At 41.4% G+C, this 22,318-nt stretch overlaps 1 protein-coding gene across 7 annotated transcripts in view; it reads right to left on the bottom strand.

Annotated features, from left to right (window-relative positions):
* The window catches only part of MAP2 (microtubule associated protein 2), a 216,208-nt gene that overhangs the window by 12,971 nt on the left and 180,919 nt on the right, over positions 1-22,318 (bottom strand). For 3 of the 7 annotated variants that reach the window (XM_058840417.1, XM_058840419.1, XM_058840421.1), the window contains exons 8-10: positions 11,671-11,732; positions 6,122-6,275; positions 3,626-3,969 (exon numbers count right to left, since the gene is read on the bottom strand). In XM_058840417.1, the coding sequence (XP_058696400.1) occupies positions 3,626-3,969; positions 6,122-6,275; positions 11,671-11,732 (560 nt within the window). Of the gene's footprint in view, positions 1-3,625; positions 3,970-6,121; positions 6,276-11,670; positions 11,733-15,833; positions 15,969-16,368; positions 16,576-16,825; positions 18,018-18,053; positions 19,543-22,318 lie in introns of those variants that run through there. The other 4 variants (XM_058840420.1, XM_058840422.1, XM_058840415.1 and 1 more) reach the window with 3 other exon arrangements.

Raw genomic sequence — 22,318 nt, 5'->3', positions numbered from 1 at the left:
TTTGTTCCTGTGGCTGGCAAGTCAGAGCTGAAGGAAAATCAGTCTGCTGTCTGATGAGCTTTTGATAAAATTCCAGGCTGAAGCGCTACACTTCTTGATTTATTTAGCATTCAAACATCCCCAAGAGCTTCTTCAGTTTTGCACCCCAGCCTCTGGCAGTTTCAGAGAGCAGCTTTCTCTAGAACAGCTCAAAATAAAGACAGGACTTTGTGCCAGGTTCAAATATACCACTGGTAAAAGGATAGCCTGTCTCCAAATGACACTTTTGGGCTGCCTATCTGTATTCCTCCAGTGATTTGCATGTTATGTTTATGGACTTAACTTGCCAAGATATATGCTGGGTTTTTCTCTGCTTGTTTTTCCTGTGGCTATTGCTATCTGCACTTCCAGTTCAGGTTATAAAGAAGCTTTCTGTTTGTTTCATGTATCATCACTAAATGCAAATAGCAGATAACAGCTCATTTCAGCCAGAGTAATATTGCTACCAGACATTAAAGAACTGAGCAGACACAAGGAAATGAAATTAGCTTTCATGTGTTGCTCTCACAGACCCTATAAAAATCAACTGTAGAAACTGGAAAAGAATTATCCTAAAACCTCATGTCTAGACTGAGCAGCTATGGCATAAAGGAGACATAAAGGAAAAATTTAGTGAGCTCTTTGCCCAATCCACAGCTCAGTGGCTACATAGCACTGGAACTAAGAAATGCTTTAGCTTCAGTGATGTTTTGTTCACCCAGCAGATTTCCTTTGCAATGCCCACAGCAGTGAAATGCCATCCTGTGCCACGCTGTGCCATTCTTCACTGCTCAGCAAGGACTCTGAGCAGTTTTTTAGAGCTGCTAAGGAAATTTAGCTCTTTAGGCATGGTGTCTACAAAGAAATACAATTTGCTGTGGCCCCCTGGTTCTTGTATAATTGTTACAGTCCAGAGAGAGTAACAGAGAGGAGGAGGACAGGTTTGGTGCTGGTTTTGGGCCCTGAGTCCAAGAGCTGGACCTGTATGAGGAATGCTAACCCAGAAGCACAGTCTGAATTTGTGTTGCTGGAGCCCCTGCACACCATGACCATGTGTACACGATATATCAAACAAAGTGGAGCTCCCATGCAAAATAATCACACCTGTCAAAATAAAGGCAAAAGTACCTCTGGTAAGGCATTACCTTCTTGACTTTAGGAGTAACTGGTTACTGTCCAAATCCTGGAAAGTACTGAATGTGTTAATTTACCATGAAAACAGTATCAACATCTTACTGTTTAAAACATGAGCTTGTTCTTTTTCTCTGGAAGACCTACAGCAGGCACAGGGCTGCAATGATAAGTTTTGATCCAATTTATTATTTCTTTCTGACACGGCATTAGGCAAACTTCATTTTCCTGTAAGTTCCACAATCAATTCCAATACTAATACACACACATATATAAGTTTCTGATCTGGAAACACTGTACAACCCAGATTACTGGAATGTCCTGTTTTCAGGACAACCAAATGGGGAGCATGTTATTCACCCTGATGTCCTGCCCCTGGAGGCAGCTGAGAAATGAACCTTTCATAAAGCACTCACATTGCTGTTGCTGTAACTCAGGAAATAAAGGGGAGCTGGAGGCTCTTGGTGTTTTTGCCATAGGGCTCTGTCTAGAATCAATATGAAATACACAGGTACTCATTAGAAAAAAATACATCAACATAATTGTTTACACCCACAAGACTGAATTGTCCACATTTTCAGCATAAATGTTGGTAAACTGTATTCTTTTTCCTCTTTCTGCCTCTTTGTTGCTGAATCACATAGAATATCCATCAGGTTACTCTGGGTTTTATATCTTAAACCTTAACAGAATGGATGGCTTTCTAGTGTAAGATGGAACAATTCTTCCAAATGGAAAGAAAAACAAATTGCTTGGGCATAATTTTGGCTTTTAATGCCATCTGTGTTAGTGCTCAAAAATAAGGGAAGACTATTCCAGCTCTTTGGCTCTGCTTGGTAGAGTATTAAGCAGAGACTCTGAAGAGGAAGGTATAAGCACCAAACCCCAGCAAGATTTATGGTACTTCCTATCTGACTTTCTCTCGGTCTCCAAAAGTTTCTGCTTAGCATGAAAGCCTCCATTTTTACTGCCCCTTCAAAAATTTGGTGAGTTCTGTCTGTAATAATGGGATTCAGCAAGGCAAAGTGCAAGGTCCTTCATGTGGGTGAAGGTAATCCCAAGCACAAATACAGGCAGAACAGAGCATGGACTGAGAGCAGCCTTGCCAAGAAGGATTGGGGGTGCTGGTGGATGAGAACCGGACAAGAGCTGGCTGTGTGCACCTGCATCCCTGAAACCAACCATGTCCTGTACTGCATCCAAAGAATGATCCTCAGGGTGAGAAGAGGATTCTTTCTGCCCCTCTGCTCTCCTGACACTTCCCCTGGAGTACTGCATCCCCAGTATAGGAAGGATGTGGACCAGCTGGAACAAGTCCAGAGGAGAGCTGTGAAGATGCTCAGAGAGCTGGAGCACCTCTGCTACCAAGACAGACTGAGAGAGTTGATATTGTTCTGCCTGGAGTAGAGAAAGCTCTGGGAAGACCTTAGAACCACTTTCAGTGCCTAAAGGGGCTCCAAGAGAGCTGGAAAGGGACTTTGGATGGGGGCCAGGAGTCACAGCACAAGGGCAGGCTTCAATAGGACATTGGGAAGAAATTCTTGATTGTGAGGGTGATGAGGTGCTGGCACAGATTGTCCAGAGAAATGGTTGATGCTCCATCCCTGGAAGTGTTCAAGGCCACATGGGAATGAACTAGAATTAGATGATCTTTAGGATCATGTCCAACCCAAAGCATTCTGAGATCCTTTGATTTTGCCACCCTACACGCAGGTTTGGTCTTTAGCTGAAAGCAATGCTTATGAAAATGTGCACCATTGCATAACTACAAGGTATGAAATTACCTCTTTTTTTCAGGGCTTAATCACATCAGGATGTCACTGAATTCTTGTTCTTTCAGTGAAAATAGAAAATCCTGATGTGCCTTAAGACACATTCTTATGTTTACACTTATATGCATCCTCCAGTTTATACAGTTTAAGCCCTGTTCCTGCTTATTTGAACCCAGGAGCAAGAAAATCAGTTAAGTCTAAATCTGTCCCCTTCCCCCATCTTTACTGTGGGGTGCATTTACCAGGTTGGAGGCTGCAACCATAATTAATTTCACCCAACACAATGCATGTCACACAAATGGCACAGGAAAAGGCAATGTGCTGTGTAATCCTGCTAGCATAGATGTGGATTGATTTTCAACTTGTTTGGATTAAACAAACCTCTTATTTGTTTGTACTGATAAAGACTGAGTAAGCAGAACTGCTGAGACTCAGGCAGAAATGTATCTATGGCATGGAGTGCAAAGTCCTGTTTGAATTTTTTTAATGGATCTCAGGCACTGTTAGTTTCCATGTGGCAAGATAATTTTTTGAATATTGTCCTTCTTCTTTGCCATTTAACATGACTTAAACAAACAAGGGACTTGGAGAACAGAAGAAGCTTTACAGGGCAACTCAAAATGTCTCCTGTGCCATGCCTATCACAAAGGTGCACACAGAAGAGTAAATAACATATGGATGAACACAAGGAGTAGAATCCTTACCTGCCCTCCTTTAGGCTGGTATTTGATATTATCTGTTGACCCAATTTTGGACCTGACATTCTTGAGGTCAGGTAGAGGCTGATTAATAACTCGTAGCTGCTTTGGAGTGGCTGGAGATTTAGGAGGAGTGCGAATTATGGCAACTTTTTTCTCAGTAGGTACCAGTATTGCAGATTTGGGAGTCCCAGGAGTGTGGGGAGTTCTGGAGTAACTGGGTGTCCCTGGAGTGCCTGGGGTACGGGAGGCATAGCTTGGTGGTGTCCCTGGAGTGATGGCAGTGGAACCAGGAGTAGTGGGGGTAGAAGTTCCACTTTTTCCCGTTCTGCTACGAATTGGCTCTGATCCTACATTCAGGAAAAAAAAAAAAAACAGCTTTAGAGGCACAGAAGTACAGCTCTTCTTCCCTTTGTACTCCCAAAACTGCATCCCTATATGCCAAGTGAGACACAGCTCTTGAGATGGCAGTGCTACTGCCAAAACAGCAGCTTGAATGGGTCTCTCTGTGTCTTACTTTGCTAATCAACCTGCCAGGAATTACCTTGCCATGAGGGGTTAAGTTAATGCCCCCAGAGTGACTGAGCTCTCCATTCTGTAACACAGGAATGCTTCCCACAATACCTCTGCTTCCTGCAAAGCTGGCTAAACAAGGCACATCATCACATTTATTTCCATTTTGGGGAAAGGATGAGAAGCATCCTTGGAATCCAGCCTTTGGGACTTGATACAACCAATTGCAGTGGACCTGGGCAATAAACAAGAAAGCAGCAAAAAATCTGATGATATTCCTGTAATGAAAAGCTGTGAGTGCCTGGCTGGTGCTGTTTCTCATACCACTGCTGGTAAACTGCAGATGAACCCCAGGTGGGAATTCAACTGGTGAACAAGCTTTAGCTGTGTTGTGTGGATGGGTACATGTCCTCATATTCAATTGCTATTTTTCATTAGTGCTGTGAAAGAAAGCCATTATCAGAGGCAACCTTGATAAAAATTCATATTCTACTTACATTTGCATGCAAGTGTAAAAAAAACCTCCAACTAAATAATTTTGTAATGGCTCTATTCAATGTTTATGACATTGCCAGTCCTTTTCACTGAGCACAAGGATCATCTTAGCTGTGCTTTCTGCATCCAGCTCTGCTCCTAACTCTCAAACATAAATAAACAGAAGCTGAGATACCTCCAAAGTAAGATTTTGCTGAGAATACTTATGGAGAGAAAGATCAAAATAACTCTCAAGAGCTGGGAACCCCAATGCCAAATGGGCATGTGTGTTTTCACTCTTCAGATGTTCAGAAACTATAAATCCAATGGACCTCTCAAAAACATCCAGTGAGACTAAACAAATTCTTATTTAAAGTATTTGCTAATCATTCTGTTTATGCAATGATGGTGGCCCAAACCCAATGCACTCCTGTCCCTGGAGCTCAGGAGACACTCTTTGTTCTACATGATTCATTAGGCAGACTGAACATATTCCACTCACCTCCAATTTCTTTCCAAACCAACCCTAAAATTTCTCACTATACCATCTGAGATAGAAAGGGAATTATTTTTTTCCCCACCTCCTTGCAGGTCTAGTATATTTATTTTTCATTCCTCAGCACTTCACTACACTGCTGAATTCTTAATGGGCTCACACTCCTGGTCAGAATGGGCTGGCTGCTGTGGCAGCTGGAGGTCACTCTGCTTTCAAAGGGCCTCTGTTTTACCTTTGGAGCATCACTTAGGCATTTCAAAGGACTTTTTTTGCAGAATTTAATCACCTCCTTCCCTTAAGCTGTCTTAAAAAGGGCTGAGATTGGTTTCCAAAGAAAGAAGACAGAGGAACTCCTATTGGAAAGCAGGAAGCCACATGTGGGTTCTAAGGCCTGGCTAAAAGTTCTGGGGTTATTTAGTAAATTGTCTTTGTCCTGTGATTTATTTTGGCTTATGATTTGATAACTTTGGTCCTCATAAAAGGAACCTAGCTGTTTCACTATCCTAACTGCCCCAAGTGAGTCACTCTGCCAGTTAACATCTCAATTCTCAGCAGAGATTTTACCCTAGCATACCCAGCATAGGGAGATAATTACTGGGAAACAGCAAATTAATGACTGTAACTATCAGGTTCACTTTTCCAAGACCCACCAGAATATTTCAGGTTGTCTACTTCAGTTTTGACTCACTATTTCTTGCTCCTATTTATAAATGCTTTATCTTAAATACCTCACCCAGCTCTGAACTCCCTGCAAAGGCATTTTCTAATATCAGCAATTAGTCTAGGCAGAAGTCATCGCTCTGGGCACTGCAGGTGCATCCTGTCCCTGGTTTCAGGCACTTGGCATATGAACAGAACCAGTCTGTAGGTTGTGATTTCCAACAGCACTCCCCAGAGCTACTCCTCTGTCTCAAAGGCAGGGACATGTGGTGCTAGGCAATGTGACAAATCTAATGAGGGTGGAGACAACCACAGAAGTAGGAGAAGGTTAATATGCAAAAAAAAAAAGACAAACATACGGGTAGTCCGTCGTACTGAAGAGGAGAGAGAAGTTGTGAGGGAGAGGGAGTTCTCCTCTCTGTCTCGGTCTCCTGACACACCTCGTCGAGGAGGAAGGATGGAGGAAGGTCTTGGTAGAGATGAACGCTTCTCAGGGCTCTTGCTTACTCCATCCTAATAGCAGCACAATAACAAAGGAAGGTTTAGTTTTCAAAACTCACTCTTTGGGCTATGAATTCCTGTATCTACACACAGAGGGGGAAACCTAATCCTGAGACACACGAACCTGAGGGGTTCAGTCACCCTACGTGCTCTGCTTTAGCTCCCTGGTGCTTCTTTACTGCACCAAAACATCTTCTGATGCCTGTCCCGAGACATAGAGGGATATTATTGGATCTAAAGATGGATGGATCCCACAGCTGGCTCTTCATAAGGAAAAAGGTGGGGTTTTTAAGTGCAAGCTGAAGGTAAAACAACCCTCTAGAGCTCAAGTGCTAAACTCCTATGTGAATTTACCTGCAAAGTAAGTGCACTACTGGTGTCCAGAATATACCATACATTAGATTGGTAGGTGTTGTGTGATTTTTGCATATTCAAACACTAACTTGTAAATTTCTTAGGGAGATAAAATTTTAGCTACAAGCTTTGTTGGCTTTTTCTGTTGCTATTTTTTTTTCCGCTGAGTGTAGGATTATAAATCCTGTTGTTTAAATTCCATCTATAATAAAATGTTTACTTTTTGAAATCAGTGCATACCTTCCCTTTACCAGGGTAAAGTAAACCCCTCTTTACTTAAGGCAACAGACATGTATGTTAGAATATTTTTGAGCTTATGGGATGTGCAGCCAAAGACAGACAAGCAAAAGCAGACATTCTGCCCAAAGACAAATGATGATGGTCCCAACCAGTAAAAGACACTCCAAGTATGGCGTTAAACAAAAAATATAAGTCAATGGCAAAACCAATTTTTAGATGGGGATAGTTAACTCACCATAATGTAGATTTGAAACACAAGTGAAATGCAAACACAGAGAAGCTGGAATGGACTGCCAAACATCTTTTTAAATTTATACTGCAACTTCTTCAAAAAAATCCTATGCACTGACTAAATTTGGTTCCTTGAGCATTTGGATTCTGCCCTATTCTATCACCTACTGCTGGTAATTAGAATTGTACCCTCCTACGCTGGAGACTGAATTTGATTTCGAAGAGAATATTAACAGGTCAAAAATCACATTTTTTTAAACTTGGATGGCAAATTAGTCCTGCTGCTCTTTACCACCTACCCACTTGCAAATGGCTGCAACTTCTCGGCAGTTAATGAAGTAGCATCCGTATGATCAACAGAAAGAAGAGATGTCTTTCTAGTTATAACTTATTTCACTTACATTTCCTCTGGAGTACCTCCGTTTTTATCCATTTTGTAGCAGAGATCTTGTAGCCTGCTAATCAGTTTTCCTGCCACTGGCTGTAAGTAATCCCACAGGAGCTTCGCAGAGAACGACTCAAATTCAGTGGGTAGATAATGTGTTTCGTGGAGTTCACCTGTGCACCTCTAACTCTCTTTACCAACTCTGCTACCTTACCTTAGCATCTGATTTTGAGTCTCTTGGGCCTGCAGAAGAGGGCCGAACAAAATAACTCTCTGTATCGAGAAATGTGGCCCTTTTAGTGGTTAATGAGCAAGCTGAGCTGGGTCTTGGAGGAAGCAATGACTTTGCTCTAGACTTTGAGGCAGGAATCTTTGACAAAGAGGCAGTCTAGTCATGAGAAAACAAACAAAACACAACATGAAGCTGGACAAAAGGAAAATACATGCAACATGGACCAAAAAAAAATATATGCCAATCTATGAATTAATACTTTTCCTGTGGCTGGTAATGGTCTATGCAGATCTGACAATCATGGAAGTTTCGGTTTTGTGTTGTTTGGCTGAAATCACCTAGGTCTGGACAGAGTTATCTATTCTAGGAATCTGCCTTTTTCTGCAGATGCTATTTTGGTCTTATTAGGAAAAAACTGGGGCCAGGTGTGGCATTTAACTGGAACAACTGCTGGCTGGCTGCACTAGAAACAAATGCAAAGCTACAGAAGCACCAAGAGATTCCAGCCCTTTAAAGCTGAAATATATCCATCCAAGCTAAAATCAAGAATAAAACAGTGGGAATCTTAGAAGCAAAGTTACACTAGTATTCCCACAACAGTGGGAGGACAAGACAGTATTCCTTCTTTTGCCACTGTGTACAGACAAAATCCCTAACACACGCCAGATACTGCTCTGTGCATTTGGTGTCACTCCATAGAAATTAATAAATTTATATTGGCACTATGGAGTCCTGGGATGAGGAAAGCTATATATGCTTGAAAGGCTGACATGGTATGTTACTGTGAACAAATACTTGTTTGATACCAAATAATGACAATATCCCATTGTAAGAACAGTTAAACACCAACAGGACAGACAGGAAATCTTAGTTTGTACTTGGGAGCCCCTTTTTGCTTTACAAAAAGGAAAATTCTTGAAATAGAATGGGGCCACTTTGTTTCTTCCATAGCTATAACTGGTATTACAAAGAGCAATTGCAAAGGTGTTACCTTGGTTGTCCTGATCCTCTCTGTAGTCATACTAGCATGAAATTACACATAGGAACAACCCCAGTGGGCCTATCATTCTAGAATTTCTACTGAACTTTAGCATTGAACTTGGAATTTGAGCTCAATCAATCCCCTAGACTTTTCCAATGTTCAGAAAAGGTACCTGAGTTGATTTTAAGTTGTCTTGTTAGAAATAAGAATGGGCTTCCCACTCTGACAGGCCTCTGGCTTAGGCTATATACTCAGCCTATGGAAAACTGAGGCTGGTGTGCTGAATGTCATCCATGACATCACCCACATGATTAAGAGTTGCAGAACTGTGTAACAAGCAATTCCAGTCCTACAATACAGCTGAGAGGAGTTCTGTTGGATGTCATCCTCCAGACCAAGCAGCAAGACAAGAAATTAGGATGGAAGTGCTTTACTAGCAAGAGTATATTCCAATAATGCATTTTGCCTCTTTTTTAGTTCTTATTTTACTGTCTGAGAACAAACAGAAGAAAACCAGTGAATAATTATTTTACACAGAAACTACAGAATATGTTTTGTTAAATCAAAGGCTTTTCCAGACTTTGACTGGTTTGTCATAATTAAATTTATGGGTCTCATCCATTTGTGAAACTTTGGATCTTGTTTAGAAATCCATGAAGGTATTTATTGATGCTGAAACTCTACAGAAGCAGAGTATCTATGTTGGGTGGCCCCAAGAAACAGATATTCTGCAAGCACCTTTCTAAGCACATATTGTTTGAGGCTCAAATCGTCATTCTGCGGTTTTCACCATTTTCAACTTGCATGCATGAAGTTACCCCTATAATGAGACTGAAAAACTCTTACAGATTAAGGTGCTAGTCACAGACACAGACTTTTCACTTATATTGCTCAGTGTCCTCTGTGAATACATGAACCTAATGTGGATGCTAAAGATGGACAATGCTGAGATCTGTCAGCGGAACAGATGGGGAAAGGCATGACCTGGAGCTTCTGCACAGCTCTGGTTATCACAGTCTAGAGTCCCTCCATGTTATTTAGGTAACAAAGCACTTTTTAGCATCAGTAATAGAAGCAGAATCTGCCCAAAGCTGGTTAAGCAAGCAAAAAAACCAGTCTCACTCCCTACAGGAAAACTCAGTCTCTGATAGCAATACATCACCTCTAACTTCTGTTTTAATTTATGTTGCTGGAAGGGTCAGCAGAGGACAAAGATCTATATAATTCTCACTGAAACTCAGGGATTGCTGAAGTGGGGATGCAGAACCCTCATTTTATTTCAAGGTGGTCCAGGTTTTCATCACCTCACTGAACTGCAGGTACACAGCTGCTTCCAGCAGATGGAACTGTTTAGCTTTTCCTGAACTTGTCCTGTGTAAACTGCAGTCTGAACATGGATAACAAAACTGACCAGGCTGGATGATCTAACTTTACCAGTGGGGAGGAAAAGGATGTGCTTGAAAGACAAAAAAGCTGAAAACCACAAAGAAAGTAAATGACATAAATAGGGAGAGATTTTTATAAATGCAGAGGCAAAGGCAAGGCACAGAAGAGAAAATGTCCAAGAGGTGTGTGAGTGTGGCAACCAGAAGGGCAAGGCAAGAGGGAGAGAAAGTAAGCAGGGGACAGCTTTCTGATCTGTGCTATAACATAAGGGGCAGGAACAGGAAAAGTATACAGAAAGATAATTTCACAGAATGATTTTGCAGTGCTTGTACTAGAGCACTCCATAAACACTGAAAATGGGTAAGTATTGGCTTCTCTTGTGCAAGTGTTGATGGTCTGCCAAGAAAAGACAGTAATAAAACATGCTCAAACTCAGCCCAGAAACCTGCCCAGATCTTATTCACTGTACTTTTAAAGAAGCTCTAACAGTTTCCCAGCTATGAGCTGGAATGGGTCAGACCTGAAAAACCGTGGTTCTCCAAAGCCTCCAATCAGTTGTGCTGTTCTCAGCACTACCAGTTTCTTATGATTCATAAACAATGTGTAGCACTTCATGTGACACAGCTTTTTGCTCCCCAAAGAATTGAGAGTCTGGTTCAACAAGTGAAAGAAATCACCCATGGAATATACTAGGAAATGTATTAGGAAATTTAGAGAAAATCTATAGAAGTTCTTAATTGTTAATGATGGAGGTTGGTCCTGCTCAGGGTCAGGAGTTGGACTTGATGATCCTGATGGGTCCCTTCCAACTCAACATATTCTATGATTCTATGATAGCAATGACACAGTGTTGTGCTGCAGATGTGGATTAGTATGTGTCACTATCATGGAAAAAATAATTGCATAGGGGTGAGTGAATGGAGGGTGGTTTCCTGGGGATTTTGGAGAGATGGGACAGAAACAGTGCAGTGTCACCAAGGAGCAAGGGAGTCTTTCCTTAAGAGAGCCAGACACAGGAAGCAAGAAAGTCTGTAGGGCAGCTGAAGGCAAGGCAAGGCAAAGCAAGGTTGCAAACTGACAGATTATAACACAGACATTGGCTCAGGAAGTGGCCATACTGAAAGCACTGAATCACATGTACATTCTCCTGGCCAGCAACTTCTACACAGGCACTGCCCCTGCAGAACACTGGGCTGTGAAATGGCTCACCAGGAGATATCCAGGTCCTGGGGGAGGGCTTCTGCCTACACAGAACTCGAGTCATTGCACTGGCAATGCAAGTTGGGTGCTGCAGGAAGGGCCAAGAGACACAGCTTATCCCACCGAACAGCCTGGCTCAAAATGCTGAGCAGACTTCAAGTCCTGCAGTTTGGAGTCTGTGTGCCCTCTGTGGATCTGCAAACTGTCACCATCTACCACTTGAGACTAGGCTTCAAAGGTTATTCAGGAAAGGTGGGTTTAATTATCCTTTTAAATGAATAATGAATATGGAGAACAAATTTTAAATGGAACACACACTTACTGAATTAACACAAAAAGAGGTGAAAAAAGGGCAAAAGGAGATTATAAAGATGAACAATAAGATTATTTTACTCACTGAGAGTTTTTCCTTTGCTTGTTTAAATACAGCAGGAGCCTGGTTTGTTTCACCACCTGCTGCTGAGAAATCCAAAGAAAGACTTGATAGTTAAAGACAGTAATAATAAGCATTTCCATTTAATACACTTGTTAGACCAATTAAATGCCTTGAAACTACTGTGCAAAGCAAGTACTTCGTGAATTACCCTCAGCAAACTGTATGCAGACATTTACTTGCCTTGAAAATTTTCTGTATTCATCTTACTTGAGGTAAAATGGTATTCTATGTGTTTCAAACAAAATGAAATTTTGTATTCATGTTCCTAAAAGTCTATAAACTAAAAGAAAAAAGTTCAAGAAATAGCTGAAAAATATAAAAGTTTCTGGTCAATCCTCAGGCAACTTAGCATCCTGATTTCAGGACTGTCCTCTAAAAATCAGGCTCCTTTAAATCATCCACAAATTAAAATTTTAAGAGAGGCCTCTATAGTCACCGCTTTCAAAATATTAGCCAACATTCATAATGGAAAGAGAGAGATGCACTGATGAATTATCATCCTAGTTGTGTCAGCAAGGTCAGTGTGTCATGGTTAGCTAAGCTCTCTAGAATTTAAAAATTCAAGGTTCATCTGGGACATCAAGAATGTTAATTCAGTATTTGATTTATATGATACAACATGGTTTGAGATAGGATCTTTCTCTTGGCCTTTGAATCCATCCACACTGGTTTTTGAACAGGGCAGATTTTTGAAAAGCAGGTTATTAGCTTCATCCCAACACTGCTACTTAGGAAGGGATGTGCCACTTAACAACTAGACATGAAATCTTCTGGCACCTGTGCCAGGATGCCCTTGGTAAAGGCAGAAGTAGGACAGCAATCATAACTTATGACCTTCTGCTATACACCCAATTGTTTTCCAACCCTAAACCCAACCCAAATTCCTCAGACAGGAAGGGTCAGGTTAATTTTTCCCTTTTCTGATGCAGGTCCCAGGTGTGGTGAGGTTGTCCCTGGTTTTCTGTCACACTACCCACTCTAGTCCAAGGTGTAGGAGAGAGAGTTTGTGAGGAGGAAAAGAATATGTAACTGCATACTTCAGTTCTTCTGAATTTTTAAGAGAGGTAAGTGCAGCAGAGCCTTCCCATGTCACACTTTACCACAGCTATTACTGCTGCTTTGGGTCTGGTTTCCATCTCTTCTAGAAAACCACAAACAGCTTCTTTCCTCCTTCCCTTGGCATTCAACCCTAACCAGTCACAAGTGGAAACAAAGCTGTGTCACTTGTACCGATATGCCTGGTAACAACCACAACTTCTCCATCTGAACACAAGATTTCTACAGGCCCTGCTGTTGGCTTAAATACATAACAAACATGTTTCAATCCAGAGGGCGACCTCAGAATTGAAAACAAGAAATATCATAGCCAGGTCATTGTCCTGGCCTTGCCTCCAAAAACACTCCTCTGATAACACAACTGCAGTAGCAAATCACAACCACCAATAAAATCCAGGCCAGGCTGGGGTTTCTACTCATGGAGCTACACCAGTCAAGGCAAAGACTTCCCAACTCTCTCATCAGGGTTGGCCATGACATTTCTTTTTCAAATGGCAAGGACAAGTCTCTCAAAAAACTGTCCCTGCCTCGTGGATATGGTGTTGTGAGTTACTGGTATTTGCCAGTGCCTTCCAGTGACATGGGAATTGTTTTCAGATATTGAGGGGCATTAGAGCAAAGATGTACTGTTCTGGGCCATTGTGCAAAACATAAAAGAAAATATTAACATTTTGGTAGATACCTATATCTTATGACTGGACATGTTTCATTTTGAAGTCATGGTAAATGCAGTGTGGAGCTTTTAACTGACTGCAACACACTCAAAGCTCTGCAGACTACAGTGACAAGAACTTTTGTGGGGCTCTGTTACCTAGGCATTAGTAAAGCTGAAATGACCACTTCAAATAGGATGCACTGACAGTCAAAACTGGCTTCAAGAAATGGTGCTGTATTTTATTTGAAAATGGGAGAGACAATGTCCCTCTAGATCCCATGTCCTGGAGAAACCTGGATGACACATTCAAGCTCAGGGATATGTAAGATAACATATGACCACCTGCACTCTTAGAATATCACATAGTGTTGCAGTCTTTCTCATGGTCTCCCCCCAAGTCCCATCAGGAAGTATAAAAATGGGAGGTAGAAGAAATTAAGACATACTGTAATTTTTGCAGCAACAGTGAGTGTGCTGAAACATTCTGAAAAATATTTTCTATCATTTTCTGTCATAGTTTCAGCTCCTCTGCTTTAGAGCTCAAAGTTCAAGCCACATTTCTGAAAGTTTTATGATGAATCTGGGTCCATCATTTTGGTTGCTGTCCACCTGAGGACTTAAATAAAGGAGGACTTAAGTAAGGGGGGTCATTTTTGTATTATATTTCTCACTTTGATTAATACATCTGCTTCACTGTGTATTGCAGTGAGAGAGAAAAACCTCTGAGATGTTTCAGGCACATGTTTCAGGTACAGGGAAAATTTCCTTATCCAAGTCCATTGGTATGACTCAGTTCTCTTTGGGATTCTGTGGGTCAGAACAGTTCAGAGGAGGTAGTGGCAGAGCACCTGAGGGTGTGACAGCACTGACCACGCAGCTGTAGAAGTGTAGAAGTTGAGAACACTACAAAGCCAATGCTTTTCCCCCACCCATGTCCACATCTTATTGAACTCCCTGGGGCTTTTGAAAAAACATGTGAACTATGAGTTGTAACTTCTAAGCTATCAAGCTGTGCTTTGGCAAGCAGCAAGAGATAGCAAGGAGAAATGTTTTAACTGTTTTTGAAAATTCTGCCCTCTTGGGTAGTTCTGATCCATAGTGCAAGTTAGGATAGCCCAGAGACTGCAAACTGAGGAGGAGCCATCAGTGCAACACAGAGGGGACTGAACCAGCCTTTTCTTTCCTGGTTCCATTACTCCTGAGAGGGAGAAGTGAAAGGATGAGATCCTGTCATAGGAGAGAGGTGATGGGATTATTAGTTCTGCTGTCCTAAAGGAACACAGCCAGGATACAATCTGCACTTCATACAGCAGAGGCACAATTCTAAACCTGTTCTAATCCTCTGCTGCATTTTCACTGGTCACACCTCCCTGCTGGGGCTGCTCTGCATTTACAACAGCAGTGACTGGTGCAAAACTGCAGGGGAATGACTGCCTAGGGACACTCTTAGTATTGCTTTGCTTGTCAATATGATGGGTAACAAATCTTCCTCTTAATTTCTAAGCTGTGAGAAGATGCCTGTGCGCTTCTGCATTGCTGTTCATCGTTCTCCTCTACACAACCACACTACAGCATGTGGCTGCATTACTCAACAGAAAACCTGGCCTCTTTCAGTAATTTTTTTTAAGATCACAATGAAAGTCAAGATGTTCATCCTTCCACTTTGAACTCACAGGAACCATGGATAATATGTGAAAACGCTGGAAGAGTTATTTTGGTCCTCTAAATAATGATACACCTATGGAGTCGTAACAGGTATAATTTCTTTCTTCCTTTCATCTTCCTCTACCAAATATTAAGATTTTTGCTTGGAATGCATTTCGCAGTGTGAGCCCAGATTTCTTCTCTCTCAGCTCCATGCTGCATGTGGCTGGATTCTCCCTGTGGATTTTGACTGTACAGCATAAACATCAGTGACAGATTGGGAATTATCAGTGCAGATAACATCAATAAACAATATGTAAGTCTGAAACACTTCTTATTATGCATGAGAGTAAAAAAGCAGAATAATGGAAATGCATACCATGGTTTAAGTTGCCAACATTTTCCCACCAGAAAATAAAATAAAGCATAATTTTTTAAAGAAAAAATAAAAATAAACAAAAAAGATGAGCAGAGATTCCTAGAACACCACACTCTAAGCACGATGCCAAGTTACAACCACAGCACTTGGAGGCCCAAGCAATGACAAGCATACATGATCATGGTCTCCATCAAACAACAAACAAATACCAGGAAAGAAAGAATAAAAGAAAAATGGTACAAAACACTAAAATAGCAATACTATTTGTGAAGATTGATACTCTTGGAGGAAAAAAAAAAAAAATAGAGAAGCTGCTAGAGCTATGAGATTCACAAAAGAAAATGTCTATGTTTGCCAGCCACATTGCATAACTGAACAGAACGCAGTCACCTGTCTGCTTCCGTTTAACACAGGAGAGATGAGTTGGTCTAGTATATTTGATAGCAGGTTTTAAAATTATTTTCCTGGAGGGAGAGTGGGCCTGAACTTCAGTTTTTTTAGCAAGTTCAGCTTTCTTATACACTGCTATGGACAAAAAGAACACAAAAACATAGAATCAGAAAAAAAACCAAGCAAACCATTTCATATGATCAATACATCAAGTGTCAAGCCCACTGCTCCACAACTCCAACCCAATGCATTGCTTCTTCTGAGGGGAACAAATCCTGTGCTGGAAGAGGGACAGCACTGGTGCATTGGCTCAGATGCATTACCCAGTGATCAGTGGGGATGTCTACAATGAAATAGGACCAGTGGAGCAGTGAGCCTTGGACATGGCTTCTCACATAATTGTACAATATCTCATTAAAAAACTCTACCATTAATAATGTCATGGTGCACATAATCTACAACAGAGTAACCAGATAGTACTGTAAAATAGTAAGAAAATAAAAAAAAAAAATTGTAATAGGAGTGTGAAATGAACCTTTTTTCCTTCTCACTTCATCTCTGGAGAGTGTGCTAGGTTCCTTTTTAGCTATTTTCCTTTCAGGAGTAGAAATCCTGCCTCTCCCAGTTTTAAAAGGTTTTTCTTTTTTATGCTTATCAAGAGATGATCTTCGCAATTCTCTCTCTGCTTTCTCCTCTTTAGGAACAGTCTCTAACTGTTCAGTCATGATGCTCCTATCATCATCTGTAGGATCAGAGCAAATTACAACAACAAACAAAAGATTAGCAACAAATGTTAACAATACTTCAGAGGAGCAGGGAAAAAATAGTTGAAGATAAAGCAGATGATTAATTTTTAAAAAAGAAAACTATTTTTACCATTTTTTGTGAAACATGCTGAGATTACTATTATAACTGAAATAATTTTGCTTTTCAATCATTATGATTTGGAAGCAAAAATATTCAACAGACAAAACAGAAAGGATAATGCACACCTTGAGTGTCTGCCCAGAGACTGTCTGTGTCCATGATGGAGTCATCAATTGTTGTTTCATCTTTGTAATCGTCACACGTCTCTGTTTTGTAGTTAGTGAGCAGGATTTCTTCTCTCTGGGGTGAAGCAGGAGCCTCTCGGGAGCCTTCCTTGGGCTCAACTTCCACTTCTTCAACATCTAGCTCCTCTTCAGCCTGGGAGTCTCCTGTTTCAATGTCTTCCTGCTGAGTAGCAGCAAAGCGCACGCTGTGAGAAGCAGATTCACCCTCATCAACTGTTGTCTGCACCACTGTGATAAAGTCATCCTCCACCGTCACCACTGATTCAATAATGCCTTTCAGTTCAGGCAGTGCCTCTGGGCTACCCTTGGCTCCCATTTCTTCTGCAGCAGGCTTGCCAAAGTCTGGGGGCATTTCTGATACAAGGTACTGTTTATCCTCTTCTTTTGCTTCTTGCGCTGCTTCCATCTCTTCCTCCTCATATTCTTTCTCTTCTGGGGCTCCAGCTGCCAGTTCACAAGGCAGCAGCTTTTGGGTTTCCATAGGTTTCACAGTTCTATCCAGAGTCTCTTCAGCTCCTTCTACAAGTTGTGGTATGCTTTCCATCTGAATCTCAGCAGGCTCCTCCTGGAGAGACTCAGCTTTTGGAAAGAGGAGTTCCGCAGAAGTCTCCTTTGCTGGTAACTGTGTAGGCATCTCTGCCCCAGACATGGGAGGTTTTGGATGTTCTGCTTTGATATCCTCTGCTTTCACAGATTCTCCATTCAAACTTTCTTGGGCTTGATCATGTTCTCCACTAGATTCATAAGATTCCTCCTTATCAACTGCCTCTTGATGCACCAGATCTGGCTTAGTTACTTTTTCCTTAATTTCTATTTCTGACAGTTTGGTAATGTCCTTCACATAACCAGGCTCAGTCTTGGAAAGTACATCTGCCTCCTTTGCTTCTCTGGAGAAGATGGTCTCCTCTTTCTGTTGAGTGTCTTTGGGTTCAGGCTCATCTCTTTTAAGAGAGGTTTTGTCTTTCCCTAAAGGAAGAGAAACAACCTCACTAATCTTAGTGTCTAACTTACTCTGATATTCTTGGTCAGCTCTCATTGCAGCCACCTCCATGTCATGCTTAATAGCATTGTAATCTGGTTTAATTGGAGCTTCTATCTCAGCTATTTCAGGAACAACACTAAGAGTCTTCTCCTTCTCCATCAACAAACAAACAGAATCCTTTTCAACTGATATCTCTGAAGTAGAAAATCTGTCACAGATTGAATCAGCAGGTAAATGAACTTTACTAGCCACACTTTCTTCTTTTCTTTCTAACACTGCCTCAGCCCTCGTCTTCTCTGGTTCTGCTTCTTTAACAGGACAGACTTCTTTAGAGTCAACTTGATATTCACTTTTTTCTAGCACAGTATCCAGTTTCTCTTTTTTCTCCTCCTCAAAGTCCCTCACCAGAATGGACTCACCATGCTGCCCTAAGTCTTTTTCACTGAGGAAGTCTTCTTTTGATTTTTCAGCAGCTGCCAGCTTCACTTCTATTAAAGACAAGTCGGGAGCGAGGCCACGTCTCAGTTTTTCATCTGTGCCTTCGTAGAAGGGACAGGTTTCACTTGTTAAATTCTCACTGTCCTGAACTGGAGAAGGGAGTGGTACTGTGTACTTATTGAAAACACAGTAGCCCAAGTCTTCCAGCTGACTTTCAGCTTTTAGAATTACATGGTTTTCGTTTGTCACAGGTGGCAGGGCTGTGCTGCTGTCTCCCACAACAGTGTCAGTAGGAGCTGACTTCTTCTGTGCCCCCTCAGCATCTGCACTCACAGAGGCTAATCTAGATCTTGTCCCTGCCAAATCTAACATTTCAGGCAGGTCAGGAGCCAGGACAGCCCCATTTTTGTAGTAGTCTTTGGCCTGGAAAGATGGTTCAGCTGAGGTCTCAGGCTGGACATTTTCTTCTACCATTACTTTTTCTTCTTCTATGTGTTCATCTTCCTCTCTGCTTTCAATGGGGAAACAGGGGGCCTTCTCCAGTGCTGGTGTGGTTGCTGGCAAGTAGTCATCACCTTCATCCATACTTCCACTGGTGTTAGTTAGAATATCTGAAGCGAGGGGAGAAAGATCATGTGCACGACCAAAACTAAAGCCTAGGGCTATGGAATCCAGACAGGACATGGGCAAGTTAATAGACATACTTCTCTGTTCAATTGCAGATCTGCCCCCAAGTCCCAAGCTCCTGCTTAGAGTTAGGTCATCTTTATTTTTACTGTGAAGTTCTCTCTTATCCCCATAGACTTTGGGGTCAATAGTGAACATTCTTTCTGTTGGAGAACTGGGTTCTTCAGATGTGTCTGGTGTATAGCTCTGAGCCAGGGTACTGTACCCCATTTCACGAGTATGCACATTCTGCTGCTGATTCAATTCTGCCTCTAATTCATCCTCCTCCTCCTCCTCTTCATCTTCAGGTATTAGACGACCTCTCTGATAAGGCTCATATTTACTCTCTTTAGTGTCACTTAGCTCATAGTAATCACTGCTTTGTTTCAGACTATCTGCTTTGAAGGCTTCCTCTTTCAGAGCAGAGGTTTCAAAATACTTCGACATTCCTGACTGATCCTCCTCTTCTTTCATTTGATGAGGAGCTGAAACACTTGTCTTATCCTCCTCAGTATCTTTTTTAACATCTTTCTCTTGAGAAGCTTCAAGAGTAGGAGTCTTCTCAGTGGTTAAACCAGGTGCTTCAGGGGCTTTCTCTGTTACCCTGGATAACTGAGTGGTATCAGGGTGTTCTATTGTTTTCTCAAGGGTCAGTTCATGGCTTAACTTAGCTGAGGGTACCTGTGTGCTTTGCTGTGCCTCCTTTTTCACATCTGCTGCTGCTGAGAGCCCACTTTGGTCCATTTCTTTTTCTGCTTTGAGAGTATCAGGTGATTTTTTAGCTTCACCATCCTTTTGAAAGTCTGTTTTGTCTAGGGGAAGTGTCTTAACTTCTGTTTTTGTGGGAGTTTTACCATAATCTAATATTCGAGCCTCCTCTTTATCACAGAAGTCATACCTTTCTTCCTCATCGCTCTCATCCTTAGTCATGTCCTTTTCCTCTCCCCATGCAGGGGTTTTTGGGGTGCTTGGAGTTTTCAATCCATCTACAGTTGCTGCTGAGACTTCTTGTAGAGCAAATGTCCTGTCTCTGTGGATCTGTTCATCTTTACTGAGATCTTTGGCAAACAGTTGGTCAGTAGGTTCCTGATGTGTTTTGAAACCATCTTTGAGTGAAAGCTCCTGGGGGAGAACAGGAGATGGGCCTGAAGGAAGTTCACTTTTGGCTGCTTCTGCCTTGGGTTCTGGTAGCAATAGAGAACTTTCACCATGGCTGATGGCACCACCTTGGATATCCTTGAGGTTGTCTTGAAATTTGATAGCCATAACTTGGTTGGTTGATGAGGGCACACCTGCAGTCCTTTCTTCCACCCTGCTCTCTTCAGGCAGTTGAGATGACAGATGATCTTTTTCTGGATGAGCAGGAGGCTTAGCAGCAGGTTCTGCAAAACTGGCTTCCTCTTTCTTTTGTGACTCAGTTTTCAAGATCCATTCTGACGGAGGTGAAAGCATTTTTTCTTTGTCTTTGCTCTCTGAATCCTTTTTATCTGCAGCCTCTGTTTTTGCTGACTGTGGAACTAAGGCATCATATTTAGGTTGCTCAACAGTCTTATTGTCTTTCCCAGATTCACGTTGCTTTGTGTCTAATGGTTCTGCTGCAAAAGGGCATGTGCCCTCCTGGACACGGAATTTCATCTTCGTGGCTGCAAGTAAATCTGAAGTAGTTTGTTTGGGTTTTATAGCAAAATTATTTAAAGCACTTACAGGCAGGCAATCATGTAGCTTACAACATTTTGGTATCAATGATGGAATGGAAAGGGAGAAAGATGTGAGCATGCAGCAAGGCATCCACCTAGAAATCTGCTTTTAAGTGTTAAATACTAGTTTCCTTTCAAAGTATAAAATTTTATGAGGAAAATGCGAGTTGTACACATATAAATGTGAGCACTGAAATGAGATGATTTCATGTAAATCCTTCATCTTCATGATTTGTATACAGCAGCAAAACCACAAAAAAACTCACTTCATTAGAAGCTTTGCTGGACTCTGTAGCTTAGTTTTGTGTTAGTAAGATCTGCAGCTTTAAAGGAATCAGTAGTACCTTTGTGTGTTGGTGATACTTAAAACATACATAGCTATACATTTCTATGTATTTTTATACATTTTTCCTCTACATGCTGCCTAAACTAGAGATAATGCCTGCAAAGGGTTTTGCAAGTTTCAGAAGAGGCTGTTTTTTTAACTGTACTAGCTTATAACATTAGCTCTTTGTCAAATGACCAAAATCTCACTGCTGCCACCAAACCAGCATGTGGAAATCAGCAACAGACCTATGAATAGTCCCAGATCTTGAAGGTCTGGTCTTCAAAATGGCCAGTCACCAACAGCTGTAGCTGAAACCAAAGAATGCTTAGCATGTTTCCATGACTCTAGATCAGGCCCTAATTAAGTTAATTTGAAACTAAAAAGGCTAGTCTTACACCCTGCCACTTTATTTTCAGAAATTCCTAGTTAAGTTGTGTTTTTTTTAATACTCACTCTATTAATAATTATTAGCTTGATCTTTTTTTAATGTCCTGTGGAATATATTGATTCCTAGCTCACTGAAATCTTCCTATGATGGAAAATATGAAGAGAAAGACCGCAGAATATGGCATATCTTTCTGCACTAATCTTTAAAAATGGTTTTATGAGTTTTTTCTAAAGCTTGTTACAACCAGCATTGGGCTGACTCTGAATTTCCTCAGATCTGAAGTCCATGGAGCCATATTTTTGCTCTGATGAATCTGTTTTTAGAACAATTATTATTGTTCATTCTTTAAATATTTGCATATGTTAATACTGAGTCAAGAAAGCAACTGCCATTCTAAAACCTACAGGTAACCAAACTAGAAATCTACACCTATGGTAATTTGCTATTTTTACATTTGGTGACTGCCTTGCAATCCCCATGAAGTGCAAAGCATGGCCATTGGGCCAATGTCATCCTTGTTTGACAAAACTTAAATAGCTAGATACTGCTTTTCTCCATGCATCCTTCTGTGTCTCGTCCTGTAGTGTAAGCAAACAATACCAATGGCATCAGAGCATATTCTGAGTGCCAAAGGAATTCAGTGTTCCTCAGAACACAAACCTCCTAAACACAGCATTCCTAAACCAGGTAGGGAGTGGCTACACCACTACTCCACACAAGGTGTCTTTGCACTTTGTTCCACTGGCTGAAGAGAAATACCATTAAAAGAGGAATACTGAAGCCTGGTTACGTACTGGTTACGTTTTCTTACGTACTGAAGATGACTGCAGTAAGCATTTTATGTTTTTTTAATTTATGTTCAGAGACTAAGTCTAAACTTCACCCAGTCCTAACCTTCACTTTGAAGGCAAACATCACAGTGGAAGTGATGGAG

Source organism: Poecile atricapillus, chromosome 5 (assembly GCF_030490865.1).
Source record: "Poecile atricapillus isolate bPoeAtr1 chromosome 5, bPoeAtr1.hap1, whole genome shotgun sequence".
Taxonomy (NCBI): domain Eukaryota; kingdom Metazoa; phylum Chordata; class Aves; order Passeriformes; family Paridae; genus Poecile; species Poecile atricapillus.
The sequence above is the reverse complement of the archived record's forward strand: the minus strand, read 5'-3'. Positions and strand labels throughout refer to the sequence as shown.